Raw genomic sequence first — 20,443 nt, forward strand, 5'->3', positions numbered from 1 at the left:
GTGTGGTCGCCACTAGCCATGTGGAACCATTAAAGACAAATTTGAAAAAAATGAAATGCAGTTTCTCAGGTTCATATGCCGGCTATTAAATGCCCAGTAAGCCACATGTAGCCATAGAAACTACCAGAGCGGTGGAGACACAGAACACCCCCATCCTCACAGGTGGTCCCCCTTGAAGGGCTCTGGAAAACAGGCCTGATGAGCTCTGCTGCTTCTGCTGCGTCTGGTTAAAGCTGGCTCCTGACATTCAAAAGCACACACGCTTTCTCGATGTAGAGAAAACAAAGGACTGTACCACAACAGCACTATCTAAGTGGTTTTCTCCTCCCTGCCGCCCCCCACCCCCTTCCTTGGTCTCATTGAGCAGTTTAATGTGTTGTCTTCCAAAACCGGAACACAAGGTGATGGATTTGAATGGTTCTAGATAAAAAGTTGAGGCATTTGGTGGTGGTGGGGGGACGGGGGGGGGGGGGGTAGGTATGAAGGCTATACATAATGCTCTTTCTAATACTCAGAAGGTTAAACGTGGGTAAACACAAAACAAGGCTTCAGAAAAGCACCCCATTATGATGCAGCATTTCTCGGACTATAGTCCCCGAGATGCACTTCATAAAGCCAATAAAGCTCGCACTGGTGGTCTCCTGTTGCCCTAGCAACGGACCATGGGGCACAGTGTATGTGAAATGCATGAACATCTGTGAATTAATCTTTTTTAGTTTGTTCTTTTCTTGGCACTGATTGGGCCACTCGGGCTTGTGCCTGTGACACTGCGTGTAGAAGGGTAATCTGGAGCTGTCCCCAGGGCTTTGCCCTACAGTGAATGTTGGAATGGAAAGAGAAGGGAGATTTATCTGGGGTAGTGCATTCAGCGGTAGAGGGATTTAGCTTGACAGCACTCGCGGTGGGATGTTATTAGCTTACTTTCTGGTGCATGGGGAAATGAATAAAGAAAAAAACTTCGTAAGTCTTGACATTACTGAGTTTATTGGGCTGCCCTGAAAAAAAAATTCTGCAGAGAAAATTGAAATAATCACTTGTGTTTATACCGCAGTTAACAGGAACTAGGAAGTGCTTAGCTATTCTAGTCTTTGGCTCAGTCTGTGCTCCAGAGGTTGTTAGTAAACCACAGTGATGTATCACTGGTCAGAGTGAGAGACTCAATTGGATGCTTAGGGTTCTGGTATCTGTTTTGATAATAAACTTTGATAGAAGCCTAGAGTGACTTTGGGAGAATTGTGTGTGTGTGTGTGTGTGTGTGTGAAGGAGGGGCCATCCTGGGGCTTGAACTCAGGACCTAGGATGTATCCCTGAGCTTCATTTGTGCTCAAGGATCCTCAGTAACTTGAGCCCACAGCTCCATGTCTGACCATTTGGAAGGTCATTGGAGAGAAGAGTCTCACAGACTTGGGCTGCCTGGGCTGGCTTCAAACTGTAATCCTCAGATCTCAGCCTTCTGAGTAGCTAGGATTATAGGCAAGAGCTACCTGGTACCACCCCCCCCCCCCCATTTGATAAATTCTTAAGCTGGTGACATTTTTTTTCCTTTTAGGAGAATAAAATATAAACTATGATTACATAAGGAAATAATTGGGAACAGTATTTTGGTGATTGTACTCTCAACAGGTTTGACCTATTTAATTCTTCCCTTTCCCCTTTTCAAACCTCCAGGTTTCAGCAGGGCTGTACACTCTGTAGTTACCCCGGTCACTTGACTAGATAGATAGTCTTTTCTTTTTTTTTTTTTTTTTTTGCTCACCCTTTCATGTTTAATTCTTGTCTCTTTTGTACTACTTTTCTTCCTTCTCACACTTCTTTTCCCTCTCTTACCATTCTTATGAATTTCTTCTTGAGCAGGAATGAAAGAAGAATATGAAACATCTCATGATGGATTTAATCTTCTTAAAAAACATTTAGAGTAAAATTTTAGTTCAGGTGGGCAAGAGGAGGGTACACACCAATGAGGCTAACTGGAATCTGGGACAGGAGGATCACAATTTTAAGGCCAGCTTGGGCTACCTACCGCAGGACTTTGTCTCAACAATATTTAATAATCAAAATTATTTAATTTGATTTAATTTGATTAATTAATATTAGGATAAAAGTATCCCTATAACAGTTTTATTTGCTTAATTACCATTGTATACTGAAAGGCTTTTGAGTAGGGAGAATTAGTTGTAAACTCTCCATTCACATCCTTTGGCTCTCAAAGACACAGCTGCACTTCTGTAGTGAGAGATAGTCTTGATTTTCCTGTTAGAGACAATTAACCAAAAAGTATTGGAATGGTTCTAGACTCTTGAAACCTGTCAGTATTAATAGGTAAACTTGAAAATTGAGCAGTGTAGTCTAAATAAAATATTTAAAGTTAGTAGTTATCGGCTTGGCAGCTAGAAGGCAAACAGGCCTGCATTGGGTGCAGAGTAAAGATTAGATACAATCCCTTTCCTCAAATCGTTTTTCTGTTAAAGTGCAGAACTGAGATAGGATGCCTTCTGTGTAGAATAAAATATATTAATGGATTGTTCCTCTTCATTTCTCTGAGCTTCCTGTGAGTCCTGAATTCTTTAAAAAATGTGCATATAAAACTAGTTTATGATGATTGGGGAACTAGCTATGACAGCAAGTCTTCCCAGGAAGCTGCCAGGGTTGATGTGCAAATGCGTGCAAACATGGAGCCTTTAGCAAATACTGACAGTAATGCCAGTGGCAACAGTCTGTAGACTCCCTGTCTTGATGCATACCTTTTACTCGAGTTCAGAGTGTGTTCTGTAGGAATCTTCAAAACAGTTGGACTCCAGAGCTAACCAGTGTGTTACCTGATATTTTGAATACCCTCTTTTGCCTTTGAGTTGGTTTCTCTGGCTTAAAAATAAACAATAACAATTTTTATAGCTTCTTTCATGCAGTTCAGATAGCAGTTTCTCTTTTCAAAGATATGTGTGTGTGTGTGTGTGTGTGTGTGTATTTAGGTACTATAGATTGAACCTAGGGCCTGGGCACATGCTAAGTAAACACACCACCACTTGAGCCGTACCCTCAACTTCAGATAGATTTTTGATGTTACCAACTTCTAGTTATTTGAAACTAGCCCCAGAGACAGAAGGTATGGGCATCATTAGAGACCTTTAAAAAGAAGTGGTATTCTCAAATGGTGTTTTTTCCATCCTGAACTATTGTTTTTTGAAAGCTCAGTCCTTTTTTTCAAGAACTAACACTTCCTCACCCTTTGCAATGGGTGGTAAAAATTCCATAGAAATAAATGGCGCTCACTAAGCCACCTGTTGTGTAGTGAGGAGAGCAAAGGAGTTCGACTATGAGTCTCCGTTGTTTTTGCTTCATCTGACTTCGACAAATAAGTGTCATAAAAGCAGTAATTTTGTAGTATGGGCATTTATGTGCTCGACAAAGAAGAACACACACTTAGTCTAGAAGGCACAAGGTCTCTGGCATTCTGCTCTTTTGTTCCTCATGTACGTGTGAACTTGGCAAACAGCAGTTACTCTTAAAGTCTATTCTTTTGGCCTTTCTAAAAATAGTTTTAGAAGTAAAAATTAAATGCAAAGAAATGCAGTTTTCATTAGTATGGTGAACATGTGGATTCATGAAAGTGTTTCAAGGGGAGATTGAATATTTTGATATGCTTTTCTTCTGTATGCAGTGTTATCATGAATGAAAGGTTTACTAGAGGAAGACTTTCTACATTTTATGATGGGGCTACCAAAAACTGTGCCTGATACCAGACTGTAGTTGAGTCAACGCAGCATTGCATCTACAAGGATGGACTCCAAAGGGAAGTCTTCACTGCATATTTATTGGAAAGCTATCTCCATTTATGAAAATACCGTGATGATCCATTCATCTACTGAGGGGCATCTGAGTTTGGTTCCATATCTTAGCTATGGTAAATAATGCTGCAATAAACATAGTTGTGCTGGTCGCTTTAGTACGGTCTTGTTTGTGGTCGTTTGGGTACATGCCCAAAAGTGGGATTATTGGGTCATAGGGGAGCTCTATGTGGAGTCTTTTGAGGAACCTCCATACTGTTTTCCAAAGTGGTTGAACCAGTTTATACAAATGTACAAAAATATATAAGTAAAAAGTTTGCTTCTCATTTACAAATATATACCTTTGTGATGATGAAAGAATGGAGTTTTAGTTTAAAATCATCAAGCCTACTCCATTGCTGGAATCTGCCGGGTTCTCCCCAAGATTTCTTGGAGACACTTTCCTTAAAAGTTGTTCTTAAATCATCAGCTTAATATGCCCCTGGACAGCGCCCCTCCCCAAAGAATGGATGAACCCTAAAATGGGAGCTCAGGTCCTTTGGGCTTGCAGTACTCAATTCACCGTGTGTCTTGTATGGTTACATTTTTCTGGTCCTATTCTAATAGATGCAGTCTTTAGGAACAGGTACTTCAAACTGCTCTTCAGCCCGTTTACAAATGTCTAGCTATGCTTTGAAAGACTTTTTTTTACAATTCTAAACACCTGTCTTACTCATTGAAAGTGGTTGTGAAATGGGCAGACAACAAAAGTTGAGTGAGGGTGGTGGCATTCTGGAGCTCTGCAGTGCTGTTCCACCCCACCCCTGCCTCGGTCTCCTCCTTAGGCTGCTCCCTTGGGAAGCTTGGGTGGTGGTAAAAACCACAGGCAAAGGATTAGTCATGAAGACTCAGGTTTCTTAGCTAGAGATTATCACTGAGAACTAACTCGGGTCATGATTTCTGTTTCCATCTGCCTTTGTTCCTTTTGTGCACTTCTGTGGTCAGACAGCTGGAAGTGCTGCAGAAATATTTGAAGAGCCCTGTTTAGTAGTTTATGTGAAAAGCCGTTGAATAATTCACACAGCAAATGATTAGACAAGCACTTGTCCATCTGACTGAGTTATTCTGCATGTTTGCTGAAGCAGCAAAGAAGGTGAGCAGTGTTTCTTCCTCCAGAGGGTATACAGTGGCCGTATTGACCCATCTCGTTATTGGGTTTCAGCCTTTTGTTGACATTGTTGTAAATGAAAGCAGCTCAGATGATCTCTGAGCAGCTGGGCTGGATCATTGTAAAGATTCATGCTTGTTGCTGTTACCCTCAGTGTTTGCAGTGGGTTGTTTGCTTTGACTTTTGTTGAACTGTTGACAAAAGCATTAGATACAAATGGGAACAAATAAAGTGGTGAGATGCCAGGAGGGCTTGGCAGGAGCAGTGGTTTTCATTCTGACTTAAATGGAGGATGGCAGAAGGAACTTATCTCGATGGGAACTGGAAGGTGTATTTGTGTGTGTGTGTGGCGGGGGGGTAGGTGTGCACGTGTGTATGGGCACGTGTGTGTCTGTGTCTGTTTTCAAATACCAAACTGTAAAATAGATTGCTGGTTTCATAGTTTGGCTGGTAGGCATGGGAGAACTAAGGAGATCACATGCCATAACCTTCCGAAATCCACACTCTACTTAGTGTGCCTGTCGGGTTTACTGTTGGCCGGAAATGTTACCACAGAAACACTCCATTTCTGGTTCTCTGTACTCAACTTTTAATTTTGTTTTTAATAGTGCAACTGTTTTGGGTAGGGGAGGTGACAGGCATGAGTCAAGGTAGGGAGGATTAAGAAGAACCGTATATGCTGAAATAATATAGCTAGCAAAATGGAAGTCATTTACTGGAACACTTTTAATTTGGTTTAAACAAAATACTCCTTTGTATATTCAAATGGAGAGTAGCTCAGCTGTTGTGAAGCCAGAAAATTAATGGTATTTTTAGTGAAATAGCAAAAGCATGTCAACAACATAGCTGCAGATGATTATGCAGGCGTTTTATTCATGAGGAATTATCAATGCAGGTTACTGGACAACATGGTGTGACTGGAAATGATGGAGTGTCGGAGAAGCAGCGGTCCTGTTTGAAGATTTCATTTTGCATTTAGTCTTCCCCAGCCTCATTTGCGCATGGATTTCCCTATCCCAAACCAAAACAGAGTCTTCTTGGCTGAGGGTAGTGTGCGTATTTCTCCCTTTAAAATGCCCAGGAGTGGACGTTCCCTTTCAGTATCTACTCATATGCTAAGGAGTTTGTCTCCTGTGCATAGGTGGTCAGGGGAGGTGGGTAAGCTTCAGAGTAAGATCCCTTCTGAAGGATTCATCTCTGTACATCTGTTGCAGTGGTCTAGAAGCACCACATTGGAAATTGTCACAGAATTTGCCTTCCCAGGAAAGTAAAGGCTTTGGAAGAAGTGGTTAAGGCGAGGGAGGGGGGGGGAACATGAACAAGAATAGATAGAAAATATATTTAGGTAGTTAAATTGCCCTCTGAAGTAGTGCAATTCCACTAATGACCATGAAGTGTTTGCTAGACATATATCTGAATGAATAGAAAACTTGAGCAAAGTCTGAGTGTTGAGTCTCACACTTTGGTCCAGCGCTCTGAGGGTACTATTGTACTCAAAACAAGGAGGAGGCTCCTCTTTCTTCTGCTCTGCAGCTCATCATTGGGTTCCCCTACTAGTGACAAAAGGAACAGATTGTATCTTTGTGAATATGTTTTGATTAACATAGTTCTTGGGACCACCTTTAAGTTCCTTAAGGACCTGTAGTCAGAAAGCATAGGAATTTATGTTAAAAGTACAGCTTGTAGATTGTTTTAGTCATTGTACCACCTGTAATCCAGTTATGGCTTGGGAAGTTTGGATTTACATTCTATGGTTGTGTCACTGCAGTATAATTAGAAATACAGATTTTATGTGCCGAAGGTTTAAATATTTAAATATTAAATATTTAAATATTAGGCTATGTTTTTGTTTCAACATCACGGGGTCCCATGGAGCGACCTAGATCTTGAATTCATGCTCTCGTGAAGACAAGTGCATCTGGGCAGTTAAGGAGTTACTATATCTCCCAGGGTTTAGTACACAGGGGAAGGAGGTAGGGAAATCGTGCAAGTTAGAAATCTTGAGTAGACAGTAAGGCAAGAAGTTTATCATCCTTAGCAAGCTAAAAGAAAAGGGAAAGGGGGAGACTCCTTATACTTGTCTCAGCATGACTCCAGAATTATGAGAAACCCTGAGCAAAAACACAATAAAAGCTCACAAGTGAAAGAATGAGTTCAAGAGAAATTTACTCAGTCCAAAACAAATAGATTGGTACACTGTGCCCTGAGGCCCTGGCCCAGGCTGCAAGGGTAAGCATATTCTGGAAGAGTCTGTTTTACAGAAATGATCTGCCTCCTCTTCCCTCCCCCTCCTTTCCCACTACTCATGCACATACTCATGTTTGCTGTGCTCTTGAAGTTGAAATAACAGCCTTGTAAAGGGTGATGCAAGGTGATTCTTGCAGCACTGTTTGAAATGCATTTCTAAAGGTTGGTAAGTGGCTTGTGTCAGGACCTGTGCACGTCTGTGCAAGTGACACATTGTGAATTGCAGCAAGATCCTAGGCAGATGGCAGTAAAAAAAAAAAAAAGTTCGAATCCCCCTCTGGCATTACAACCTTGCGAATCTGGGCAAGCTGTGTATGAGGAGGTGCCTGACATAGGTGCTTCTTGTTTCTGGTTTACTAAGAATGCACTATGGGCAATTGCAAACGACTGGGTTTCCTTCCTTCTTTTGGAGTTAATATTTATATTAATTTGTGCTTCACAAGCACCAGACTGACAGCAGAAAGAAGCAAGCTAGAAATGTGCCAAGTGGTGGTGGAGAATCTATTCCAGGATTAAAATTTTTGCTGCAAGAAAAAAAAACCCAAATCTACAAAATGGATTGGCTACATGTACATGGTTTAAAATTAGCTTCAGCTAATTGGAGCACATAGTTAATTCCAGAGGGGATTTTATGCTTCAGCATAGTTCAGCCTGGGCTGACACTATGACTTTTATGTTTTGGGTTTTTTTTTTTCTTCAGCAAAACCACTTGCCACTCGTAACAGATGAAATCAGAGACCAAATGGGGTGAACCTTGTAGGTTCTTGTCATTCTAAATCCTGGTTTAAAAGGCACTCTCCTGCTGGTGGGAGAAGCTAATAACTACCCTTGCACGAGCTGAATGAGTAGCCCGAGGACTGTGGTCTCAGCGTTACCTTGTGTTTTGCAGAGTCTCTTTTATTTTCATGTCAGATTATCTGTAAAATGGACGTCTCCTTCCAGCACTATAAACTGTAACGGTGCTGCATTCGTCTAATTGTATGGGGAAGGAGTATACCCAGCAGATGCTTGTTGAACAGGAGAGATCTTGCCTCGTTCCATTATTTTCCTACTCGTACACCTAATCCCTGTCAATAAGGTTGGCTGTTTGGGGGAAAGAGCACGCAGCTCCTCACTGTAGTACTGATGTGTTTGCAGCTCGTTTTCTTCCGGCTGCATTAACCCCGGACTCTGTGGCATTAAGAGTAGGGCTGGGTGTGGGCATTGGCTGAGAGCAGCATTCAAGAGTCCTGGGGGATAGTTGACCTGCGTCCAGCAGTGGACACTAAACACTGTGTCCCCGTCCTCATTTGAGAAGTACTTCTGAATGTAAACCCTCGTTGCTGTGTTTTTAGTAGACACTAGCTTTACATACTCTATTAGCAGTCTGTGAGAGCCTTTTTTAAAAACGATGTGTGCTTTTTTAGAATGTTGAAATACTTCCCTTGCCTGCCTGCTTGCCTCCCTCCCTCCCTCCCTCCCTCCACATGCCCTTTCAGTGATCAGTTGTTTACAGTTGGCTTCCAGAGCCTCACAGTGAGAGGACCCTGCTCACAGCCATGCTGAGAGGCTAACCAAAACTAAATTCAGAATACTCAAGAGTCGAAGGAACAAGATTCTAACAGATTTCTTATTTGAACGCACAAAGGAGCCAATGGAAAACAAGACACACAGTGCTTTACCCTCATTGGGAGAGACTAGCTTTTTAATAGGGCGGCCTGGGGCCGCAGGCCAACCTCCTGCCTCTCCTGGGTGTAGGCTGTAGGGGCATCTGAGCAGGAAGGATTCGGCTTCACACATGGAACAGAGCTGTTCTGGCAGAGGCTTTAGGGAACATCTTTCAAAGAAATCTAGGTGGTTTTTTGTTCATTTGTTTTTAAGAGAATTACCTCATCTGGTTGTAGAGAATAATCTTCTTGAAAGATCTGCTTTTGTGAGACAAGAGCTGGAAACTATCAAATCCTCTTTGTGATACTCCATCCTTACCACTAGATCTTTTTTTTTCAAAAAGTGCTATCTGTGGGCTGGGAATGTGGCTTAGTGGTAGAGTACTTGCCTAGCATGCAAAGAGCCCTGGGCTTGATTCCTTGGTACATATAAGTAGAAAAAGCAGGAAGTGGTGCTATGGTAGAGTGCTAGCCTTGAGCAAATGAAGCTCAGGGATAGTGCCCAGGTCCTGAGTTCAAGCCCCAGGACTGGCAAAAAAAAAAAAAATGTGGTATCTATGGATAGCCAAGAAGCCTTTGTGGAGTGGGTTTGTGCTTGAGAATCCCTGAGCTTTTCATTAGTCTATCCACCTGACAAGATGACGCATTGCATGCTTAGCTCTTCGATAAAGAAGGATTCACAGTTCTAGAGTCATGAAAACTAAACACTAATTGTGTTTCTTAGAGATGTCTTTAAAAAGCTAAGGGAAAGAGGCGTTACATGCACCTGGCTCCAATACATTAGGAGGAATGACTGGTTTAAGTGAAAACTTCCTACAGCTACAATTAGAAACAAATGCAAGAGAAGGGCAGGTAGGGTGGGAAGAACACGCAGCCTAGGGACTCAATTAGAATGCTTTGAAAACATAATCCCATTCAACTTAGATGGTCTCAGAACATCGCAAGATGTGTGAAAACACACCGTAAATGCCAGCAGCCCGAGAAAAGGGCATGGTTTCAGAAACCCTGTTATAAATTATTTGGCTTTCAGGAACTTGGAAGATACATCACCAAAATATTCAGAACAAATATCAAAGGAAATTATGCGGTCTCTTCTGTACAAGGAATGAATGAAAATTTTAAAGATCTCATTTTGTTTAGATTCCGATCTTAATTTTTCATTGTATTATGTTTATTTGGTGGGATCTGATAATAACAAATATTATTGTAACTCTTTCTCTATAACCAAATAACATACTCTAACCAAAACAGTCCAGAATGTGACCCAATTTCACTAAAGCAAGAGAATGCGAGTTAATGTCAAGAGATTTTCCTTTTATAATTTACTCATCTTTTGAAACATGTACAACTAATACTGTACAAGTGTTTGACAGTGAATAATTTTAAAATACTTGCTTACCTTTAGGATGATAGATACAGTGTGCTTGCAAAAGTGTAGGTTACCTTTCATTCTCGCATAGATCCATATTGAAGTTTATACTCTTGTGGCAAGAATCCAGCCCCAAATGGAAGCTGCTGTGAGTCTCTATTTTGCATGATTTAGTTTTTTTTTTTTTTTTTTTTTTTTACCATTTTATACCTAGAAAGTTTCCCTTGTATTTAGTAAAATAGTTTTTCCTAAAACAAACAAACAAACCAGTAGTGACATAGATTATACTCATGGTGAGCCACCAAAACCACAAGCTACAATATGCAGAAATCCAGTCCATGGTGGAGGCAGGGGCTGACGATGCCAGGTTCGTGCCACTGCCACATCTGAGTGGTTCTTGGCCTGCCCCCATTGGCATTTGCCGCCAGTTCTGCCTGTGCATGCTTTTCCCAGTGAGAAAGTTGGGTCTATGGTTCTGTCTCCACCAGTGGGGCTGCCCATCACTTTGGGGTCTTCTTATAATTATTCTCACCTTTCTCAGTGCCCTCATCATGCCTCACGCTTTCTTCCACGGCAGGAAACCCTTTCTAGATGGCACTGAGAGCTAGCTGGACCACAGTTGCTCTCCTCCAGGCTTGTGAAAAGCTCAAAGGCTGCTTACTATAGAGTGAAAAGGAGTTAATTCATAGAGTACCTATTTAGTTCTACAGATAGCTCTGCTACCTGCTCATTTTATGATCTTGCGCAAAGGAATGGTAATTAGTTCGGTGGCTGTGTGTATTCCACGCTACCCAGGTTCTTACAGCATCGCTGTGGTTAGTCCTTGGAACAGCCCACTAAAGTGAAGTTTGCTGCTGTCTCCTCACTGCAGATGAGCAGAGTGAGATAAAATGCAAGGAAGTAACGTTCCCCGTGTCATCTAGGATGTGAGTGATCAGCTGATTGGAACCCAGTTACACTCCAGAGCCTGTATCATCAAGGTCGTTTTGAACCTCTTGGATGTTACTTTATGTCGTATAATCCAAGTTGGAGTTAGAGACGTAGGTGCCTTTCTCACTAAAGAGGTGCCTGATATTATACTCACTTCTTCCCTTCCGTGCCTGGCTCAACAAAAATCCCAACTCAGCAGATGCTGCTATTGTAATTTGTAAGTTTGTAATTTTTTTCTCTTGCAATGAATGCAAACTCTGTGAATCTTCGAAGCGGTGGATTTAGAGTCCAGTTTTACTACCCAGCATTTTACAATGTCATCCCACACTCCTGTGTGGTGTGCTTTTCTGTTAACTTTCTCGTGTCCAGCAGATGTATCCTCCTCATCTTACAGCTCAAAATCTGTTCAGTGATTAATTAAAATTTATGCTGGTGAAGAAAAAAATCTGACAAAGAGAGTAACATACAGACTTACAGACTTATCAATTTGTTGGGGACTAATCGGGATATTTTTACAGTAATAGAATCCTCTGATTTAGGACTTTTAGCCTAAGGCTACTTTCATTTTATGGGTAAGTAAGGAAAAAAATAATTTCTTCTTCTGTTCCTAGGGCTTGAACTCTGGCCCTGGGCTGCTGTCTCTGAGCTCCTTTTGCTCAAGGCAAGTGCTCTACCACTGGAACCACAGCGCCACGTCCCACATTTTCTGTGGCTAATTGGAAATAAGAGTCTCGTGGACTGCCCTGCTCATGCTGGCTTGGAATCTCAGTCCTCAGATCTCAGCCTCCTGAGTAGCTAGGATTATAGACATGAGCCACCAGTGCCCAGCTCATTAAGTTAAAATACATAAAATGCTCAGGAAATTAAAATAATACCAGCTGTATTTAGTTTAATAATAATCCTCCTTCTCCTCCTCCTCCTGCCCTTCCTCCTCCACCTCCTCCTCCTTCCCCCTTTTTTTAGTCAGTCCCAGGCTCAACTCCGGGCCTGCTGGCTGCTGTCCCTGAGCTGCTTTGTGCTCAAGGTGAGCACTCTCCGCTTGAGCCATAGCACCACTCCCAGCTTTTTCTGAGTACTTTATTGGAGATAGGAGTCTCATGGATTTTCTTGCCCCAGTTGGCTTCAAACTGTGATCCTCAGACCTCAGCCTCCTGAATAGTATTACAGGCGTGAACCACTGGATTTTTTTTTATGACCTCAGTTCATAATTAAGTAGGAACCACTTGTGTTTCAGCCATTCCCTCCTCCTGCTGCTACCCCCTCCTGCCAGCACCTCCTCCTGCAGGCACCAAAGAGGACATCATGGGACTTCAAGAACAGATGGAAATAGCTGCTTCCAATGCTGGGTCCATTTATTGAGGGTGATTTAGGGAATTCAGTCGGGAATGCTATATGCTGTTAAATTAAAATCTGAAAATACTGAATTGGGACCTAATGCCTGACAGAAGCCTTTGGACCTAAGGCCTGCTGGAGCATCTTACACGGTTTCCTGCATTTATTTGAAATTCAATTTATTCTTCATTTAAACAACCTTTATTTAAAAACAGTAAAGCATGTGCAGGTTATCTTGTAAATCCAAAATACTGGGGTCGATTTCGTTACCCGTCTTTATGACTGGAAGCTTCGCCAGTTTCCCAGTTCCTCTTTCATTCGCTAATCATGACCAGTGCCAGTCCTATTCCGTCGCTTTGCTTCTCTTCAACATTGGTGTTAGCTTCACATGTGGAAGTACAAGTAAGGCGAGAGAAGGATGTCTTAGACTTCCCCACCAGCCACTTTGATAAGACTAGCCGGCATCCTGAAAGGTGCCTGAAACTAGAATGCCTTGGTTGAGTAGCGGTAAAGAATTACGGTACGATGATTTTATACTAATTCCATATTTGATGGTCTGTTAATTGCTATTGATTCCTGTTTTCAGTGCTCTAGTGAATGGGATTCTCTACTGCTTTTGCTCCCCAAGGTCTGTCTGGCAAAGGACACAATAGATAAATAAATTATTGCTTGTGTTGCCACCAAAATTATTTTTGTTCCATACTCGAACTCACTGAGTACATTCATTACTTTCTTAAAATATCTAGAATTAGTGGAAAACCAATCATGGATGTAGGCGAGAGCACAGGGCTGGGAGTGGGAGTTAAGGAATCTGCTGCCCTGCCGGAGCTTGCATAGACTCCTTCACTTTCTTATCAATAAATGACAAGCTCAGACTGCGTGATCATTCCATTTCTTCCTAGCCTAAAGTTTATGATGTACCATATGATGAATCCTATTAAATATTCTGTTCATTTAATATTTAATAGCACTCGCTTACTATGCAAAAGCCTCAGAGTGTTAGTTTGAGATAAATGTTATTCTGTACATTGAAGTATTCTGAACAAAATGTCAGAGATGCCTCAGACATATAAATCAAATATTTTGTTCACAATTATAATTTACATCATATGTTAGAAGTATATCAGCACCCCTCCCATATAAGAATGATGGTTTTAACCATGAATAAAACATAGTACAGTGGAAGATATAATGGCTTAATATCCAGATGGATAGATCTGAGCTCACATCACAGCCTTTACAGACTAGAGATAGATGACCTGGCAAGGAACTTTATTTCTTCCAGTTAGATTATTTTAATAGAAGGAATAATAAATAATAAAACTATTTTAATAATAAAATAATGATAACATCGATTTCATTGGCTCTTTGCACAATTAAAGTCCCTTTCAGAGTGCCCTACATTATAGTAATTCTCAGTATGTACTGCATCATATATTCAGAATAGTGTTCTGGCTAACTCCAAACACTGTTTGCAAGCTGAACATTACAGTCCTAGATGGAAATCAGGTAGTGCCATTTTCATGATTTCCCACCTTTTGAAGGTGTTCATGGTAGAAGAAATGAATACGCTGTTAGTTTCTAGACACTCTAGCCCAAGCCTGGAGGTTCTCCAGCCCTTGGTAGGAGCCAGGCCTTGGGCCTTGTGCATTCTTTGTGATCACTTCGTTCTGAACCCTCCTTTTCCTAAGATGGTATATGATTTTATACACTTCTATTTTTGAGTAGTTTGTTCAAAGGGAGTTGGTGTGCAACAAAATGTGGCATAGGGTCAGGTTCATCAATCTTGATCCGTTTTCCCCGTTCTTCATTGTCCCTACCCCTCCCATCACCTCTTTGCTCATTTTTCTTAATTTTGTAGAGTATGCAGTGAGCTTGATAACTGAATTTTCATCTTCCTCTTCTTTGTTCTATTCCCCTTCCCTTGGCCCTACCCCAACCCCTTTCCAGTATCTGGTTCCTGGTGTTTATTTTGTTGTGCTGTGAGTTAGACTTTCTGAAGAACTATATCATTTGAGTTCTCCCCTGAATCTACCATATTCCAGTTAATATGTTGCGTACACTTGGATACCGCCCTGAAATATATATTTATAAATTCTAGTTTCCACATATAAGTGGAAATATATCTATGGGCTTGATTTACTTCATGTAACATGATTTTTTCCCAGGTCCTTTTATTTCTTTGTAAATGATTCAATATCATTCTTCCTAATGGATGAGTAAAATCCATTTTGTTTATATACCACATTTCCTTGATTCATTCATCCATTGAGGGGCTGCTGGGCTGATTCTGTACCTTGGCTGTGTTGAATAGTATTTCAAGGAGCATGGCTGTGATGGTGTTTTTACTGTACCATGCCATAGAGTCCTTTGGCTAAGTGGCCAGGCTGGATCATAGGTTAGCTCTATGGTTAGTCTGTTGGAGGAACCTCTATATTGCTTTACGTGTGTTTGAACTAGTTTTACATATCCACCAGTAGTGTACTTGGGTTCCTTTTCCCCCCACATCCATGCTAGATCTGTTACTGTTTATATTCTTGATTTTAACTGGGATGATTTGGAATCTCAGTGTCCTTTTAATTTGGATATGCTGGTAATTTTTATACCTTTAAATATTGGAATGTAGAAATCATAGGTCCTGATTACTTGAATTTATTAGTATATAATCAGAGATAAATTTGTTTCCTGGTGATAAAATTGAGCCTACATAATCCAAGAAGGGTTCCAATGCATCCTCACAGCTCTCCTTCAGAATTTTGTAGCATTGCCATTGTTTTCACTTCTTTATATCTGTGGCCAAATTATGGTTGTTCTTTGGCCTGTAGAATCAGAAGGGAGTGGTATAGATGGTTCTTTATATTTATGGAACTCAGAAGCATCAATAATCTTTCTTCTGAAATTCAGGCTAATCTTACCAAGTGCTCTTGGGTGAATTTTTGTGGTTTGAATTCGTGCTTGTGTACTAAGGGTATCAAACCCGTAGCTTTTGTTAGCAGTGAGTGCGAGTGATGTAACAGGTTCTATCAAGGGAAGTCCACATCAGCGAAGTCAGTGAGCATCTTCTATAGAGACTAAGCGCCCGCTGGGTCAGGTTTTCTTTTGTTCTGTTGGCCAAATCAAATAGACCAAGGCGAGTACTTGTTATATAGGTAAAAGAAGATGTAAAACATTGAGCTATTACAGTCTAGCTACCACCATGGTCTTAGAGATGAAGGAAAATCTTTCCCAGTGGGAAAACTGTGACCTGTGGTCTCACAGCCTAAGCAAATGCCTTATAATTTGAGCCCCTGAATCCTCTTCCCTGCATCTCCTCATTACTATACTAGAACCCGTATGTTAGAATGCTTCCTAAGAAATAGCCCATGCCCAAATACGCACCTTTGTGTTTGAAATAACACAAAGAATATTGTTTCCAAGACAACTTTGGAGAAATGTCAGCTTTTTCATCGTTTGAAACCCATATGAGAAGTGTTGTTATCCACAGTCCTGCTGGGTAATTTGTGTACTGCAGTAGTTTGTTTGGAAACATGCCTGTTGTTCTTTAAAATATGCTTAATGCTAGATTAAAGAACAGATTTTTTTTTTCTGTTTATGCAAGCTCATTTCTAAAGCATTTAAAATAAAGAGCTTGGGCATGTATGGTATTTAAAAACCCTTCACATGATGTTTTTAAAACAGATCAATTTCAGCATTAAAATGTTAGGAATTCAGCCAAAGAAAATTCAGCTTGGAGTGTATAGCTGTAATGATAATGTATTATAACCGTCTTCTTTGAAAGTAATTGTAGCAGCAGAGTTGAACCTGGCGAATTATATAATTTAAGAGTGCCAGAACACAGTTGTTAGGGGGGTTATTCACGACTTTCCTAAACCAAATCAAAGCGAAAGATTTTATTATGAGGTATTTAAATCATAAGAATAGTCATCAAAGAGTATCTAAAGATAACTCATTTCAATTGAACAGAAGGTCATATGTCTACATGTAAGTTATTACACTTAACTGCTTGAAAGAGTGTTAGGATGTAAGAGAGTATGATTTCTGATTTTTAGCTTTTTCTTGAATTGAAATTGCCTTGAGTTTACTTATTACCTAAAAGTACTGTTAAATCTGAAGTCTTATAATTGAGATGTTAACAAAATTGATCATATCATTCAGGTGTATCATTCAAAAATTATTTTAGAAGAAGAAAATTTTCATGTATTCTTCATCCTTAACTGAATAGACCAATATCGCAAGAACATGAGACATACATATATATATATCTATATATAGTTTTCATTTTTTTACAACAGCTACTTTATCCTTTCTGCTTCTGTCTTCATTTATTCAAGATTTTTGAGTCAGTGAATACTTGCACAGTTAGATTTATGATGATAAACTCATGCCATGTAAATTTGGTTCTTTTGGCGGAGTAGTACGTGTTCCGTCAGTGGTTCTATGGGGAGGGAGTAAGAGGGAGACACGGACAAGTAGGATGGGGTTAGCCGGTGCTTCTGTCTTGACATGGAGGCCAAACATGGACCTGGTAAGACAGCTGGCTGGAATGAAGTTACTGAGACACTGTGGAGACATTTGTCACTGTTACTCGAAGGGGCTACTCTAGAACATTTTTCTTGTGGAATCTCTTTGTGGTCAAGAACACGTGCTTCATGGCTGATTGTCAAATCTCTGAACCAAAAAGGCTGCTTGCTTGTTTGCCATTCCTGGGGCTTGCACTCTGGGCCTAGGCTCTGTCCCTGAGCTCCTTTTTGCCCAAAGCTAGCACTCTTATCTCTTTTGAGCCACAAAGCTATGTCTGGCTTTTTGCTGTGGTTAATATTAAGATGTCTATTACGTTGGTTCCTGATGGTCCCTCAAAAAGATAAGTTTCAGCTCTTATCCCTACTATTTGTGAATGTGGCTTTTTGGAAGATAAGGTCTTGATAAATATGATGAAGTTTATATGAAGGTTGTACTGGAATAGGAGTTAGCGTCCAGAACCTCAAGATAAGAAATCTGTCATTTTATACCACTGAGAATGTGGTAATTTCTTAATGGTAGCTCTAGAAATCTCATGCAGACCCCAAGAGTAAAGTTCATCTATCAGTTTTGTTTCCTCACCAGTGTAGTAATTGCTGCGTGAGCTTTAGTACCGTGAGCACCTACATACAATAAGACACACATCTTACATATTGGCAGCTTCAAAAATCTTCTTTAGTCCTGAGCCAAGTAAGTGCAAGCACCAAACTCAGGTTTGGAGAAATACAGTGGTAAAAAGGATGAAAAGGTGCCGTTCCCTCATGCAGCTCATATCTTCTGGAAGAGATGTATGAGCTGTGTAGTTAATTATTCCAGGATGGGTGCCATTTGCTTTCATATAGTTTACATTTTTGTTTTCCTCCTACATCTTAATGGACCTTTGACTCCAACCGTAGACGATGTGGTGAGTGTGTCGTGTTCCCTGCTCCACTGAGGCCAACTAAAGATATGCGGAAGCACGGGTCCTACGGGCCGTGGATGCGGATGCTCATGGTGTGCAGAAGCACCGTTCCCACGGGCCGTGGATGCTGATGATGTTCATGGTGTCCTCGGAGGTGTGCAGAAGCACCGTTCCCACGGGCCGTGGATGCTGATGATGTTCATGGTGCCCTCGGAGGTGTTCAGAAGCACAGGTTACGGGCCGTGGATGCTGATGTTCACGGTGTGCAGAAGCACCGTTCCCACGGGCCGTGGATGCGGATGCTCATGGTGTGCAGAAGCACCGTTCCCATGGGCCGTGGATGCTGATGATGTTCATGGTGTCCTCGGAGGTGTGCAGAAGCACCGTTCCCACGGGCCGTGGATGCTGATGATGTTCATGGTGCCCTCGGAGGTGTTCAGAAGCACAGGTTACGGGCCGTGGATGCTGATGTTCACGGTGTGCAGAAGCACCGTTCCCACGGGCCGTGGATGCGGATGCTCATGGTGTGCAGAAGCACCGTTCCCACGGGCCGTGGATGCTGATGATGTTCATGGTGTCCTCGGAGGTGTTCAGAAGCACAGGTTACAGGCCGTGGATGCTGATGATGTTCATGGTGTCCTCGGAGGTGTGCAGAAGCACCGGTTACGGGCGTGGATGCTGATGTTCACGGTGTGCAGAAGCACTGTTCCCACGGGCCGTGAATGCGGATGCTCATGGTGTGCAGAAGCACTGTTCCCACGGGCCGTGGATGCTGATGATATTCATGGTGTCCTCGGAGGTGTGCAGAAGCACCGTTCCCACGGGCCGTGGATGCTGATGTTCATGGTGTGCAGAAGCACCATTCCCACGGGCCGTGGATGCTGATGATGTTCATGGTGTCCTCGGAGGTGTTCAGAAGCACAGGTTACGGGCCGTGGATGCTGATGATGTTCATGGTGTCCTCGGAGGTGTGCAGAAGCACCGTTCCCACGGGCCGTGGATGCTGATGTTCATGGTGTGCAGAAGCACCGTTCCCACGGGCCGTGGATGCTGATGTTCACGGTGTGCAGAAGCACCGTTCCCACGGGCCGTGGATGCTGATGATGTTCATGGTGTCCTCGGAGGTGTGCAGAAGCACCGTTCCCACTTGCCGTGGATGCGGATGCTCATGGTGTTCAGAAGCACCATTCCCACGGGCTGTGGATGCGGATGTTCATGGTGTGCAGAAGCACCGTTCCCACGGGCCGTGGATGCTGATGATATTCATGGTGTCCTTGGAGGTGTGCAGCTTGCATCATGTACAATCAATCATCTGTGCTACCACAGTGAATACAAAAATGATAATAATAAAAAACAATTTCCCATGTGGAGACCTCAGAGCTTTTCCTCCCTTCCTTATCCTTCCCCATCCCTCAGCTCCCTTCCCCTCCCTTCCCTTCCCCTCCCTTCCCTTCCTTTTACCTTCTTTCTTCCTGTCATACGTTTTAGACAAGAGTCCAAGGCCTATGCCCAGTTAGTTTGAACCCACATCCGCCATCCTCCTGCCATTCTCTTGAGCCCTCCTTTCTTCGCTTCTTGCTGCTGTAAGTTACCACTTGATAGCTTTTTACAGCAAGTAGACCTCATTTCCTCCTCCTCTTAGGAACTAGGGTATCCTTCCGATCAGAGCATTATCTTCTGGGATCATTAGGTTCATCCCTTTCTAACCTTATGTGACTCATCTCCTGGGTTCAGGTTTCCATCTACATAAAAGGAGGGGCTTGAAGTAGACCAGAGCTTTTCCCACTTCAGAGGAGCTTTAAAGAGCACATGTGCTGGTTGCTGTCCAGATTCTGAGCTCATAGGTCTGAAGAGGTCATACTGGACGGAGGTGTGTGTTTCTCACAAGGTGGCTGGACAGCAGACCACAACTCCTGACTAGTGGGGCTGGAGGCTCCCGATCCTTTCCACCCGGAGAGGACCCTGTTCCTGGTGGCAGCGAGCGCTGTGTGGTACCCTGGGAAGGCCCGCCCACCCTGCCGGTCTGCACCAGGGCAGTGTTGTGGGAGTCTGCCAGAGCAGAGCTCCAGGGGGGCCTTGGGGCCTCTGCCAGTGCTTGAGAAAAGCCCTGCTGTTTGTAGTTACTGTTTTGATAGCCTGACTCATTTTTTTGGTTTTGGTTTTGGTTTTGGTTTACTCCAGGCTGAAACTAAGCCCAGTGTCTAACGCATAATTAGAGTACTTTTCATGTTGCAGTTCTTTGGCCATTTGCTTTGGGCTCCCCGTTTCCTTCAATCCCCAGTAAGGGTAGATTTATGGCCGTCTTCATAACTATGATTAAGTCTCTCAACTCTTTTGCTTTATGTGGCGTTCTTGGCCACTTAATTACACACACTGCATTAAATGGCGTGCTGGTGCTGTGGGTACGGACGGCAGTGTGGATAGGATCTTTGGGTTCTGTTGGAAAAATGTCTCAGTGATACACTTTTGAGCTTGTAAACAAGTGCTGAGCATGCATAAATTCATTTTGAGAAATTATTTCTTTATTACTATTTAGTTGAACTGATGGTGACACTAAACATTCCAGAC

General features: G+C 42.2%; 1 protein-coding gene across 5 annotated transcripts in view; it reads left to right on the forward strand.

The window, feature by feature from the left end:
- Tle4 (TLE family member 4, transcriptional corepressor) overlaps window positions 1-20,443 on the forward strand; it is a 143,115-nt gene that overhangs the window by 84,014 nt on the left and 38,658 nt on the right. The window contains exon 9 of one of the 5 annotated variants that reach the window (XM_042665576.1): window positions 3,659-3,813. The exons of the other annotated variants lie outside the window; for them this stretch is intronic. Within the exon in view, the coding sequence (XP_042521510.1) occupies window positions 3,659-3,673 (15 nt within the window). The 3' untranslated portion in view covers window positions 3,674-3,813. Of the gene's footprint in view, window positions 1-3,658; window positions 3,814-20,443 lie in introns of those variants that run through there. 5 annotated transcript variants of the gene reach the window in all.

This window comes from Dipodomys spectabilis, unplaced genomic scaffold (genome assembly GCF_019054845.1).
Source record: "Dipodomys spectabilis isolate Male_0828 unplaced genomic scaffold, ASM1905484v1 ptg000335l, whole genome shotgun sequence".
NCBI classification, from domain to species: Eukaryota; Metazoa; Chordata; class Mammalia; order Rodentia; family Heteromyidae; genus Dipodomys; species Dipodomys spectabilis.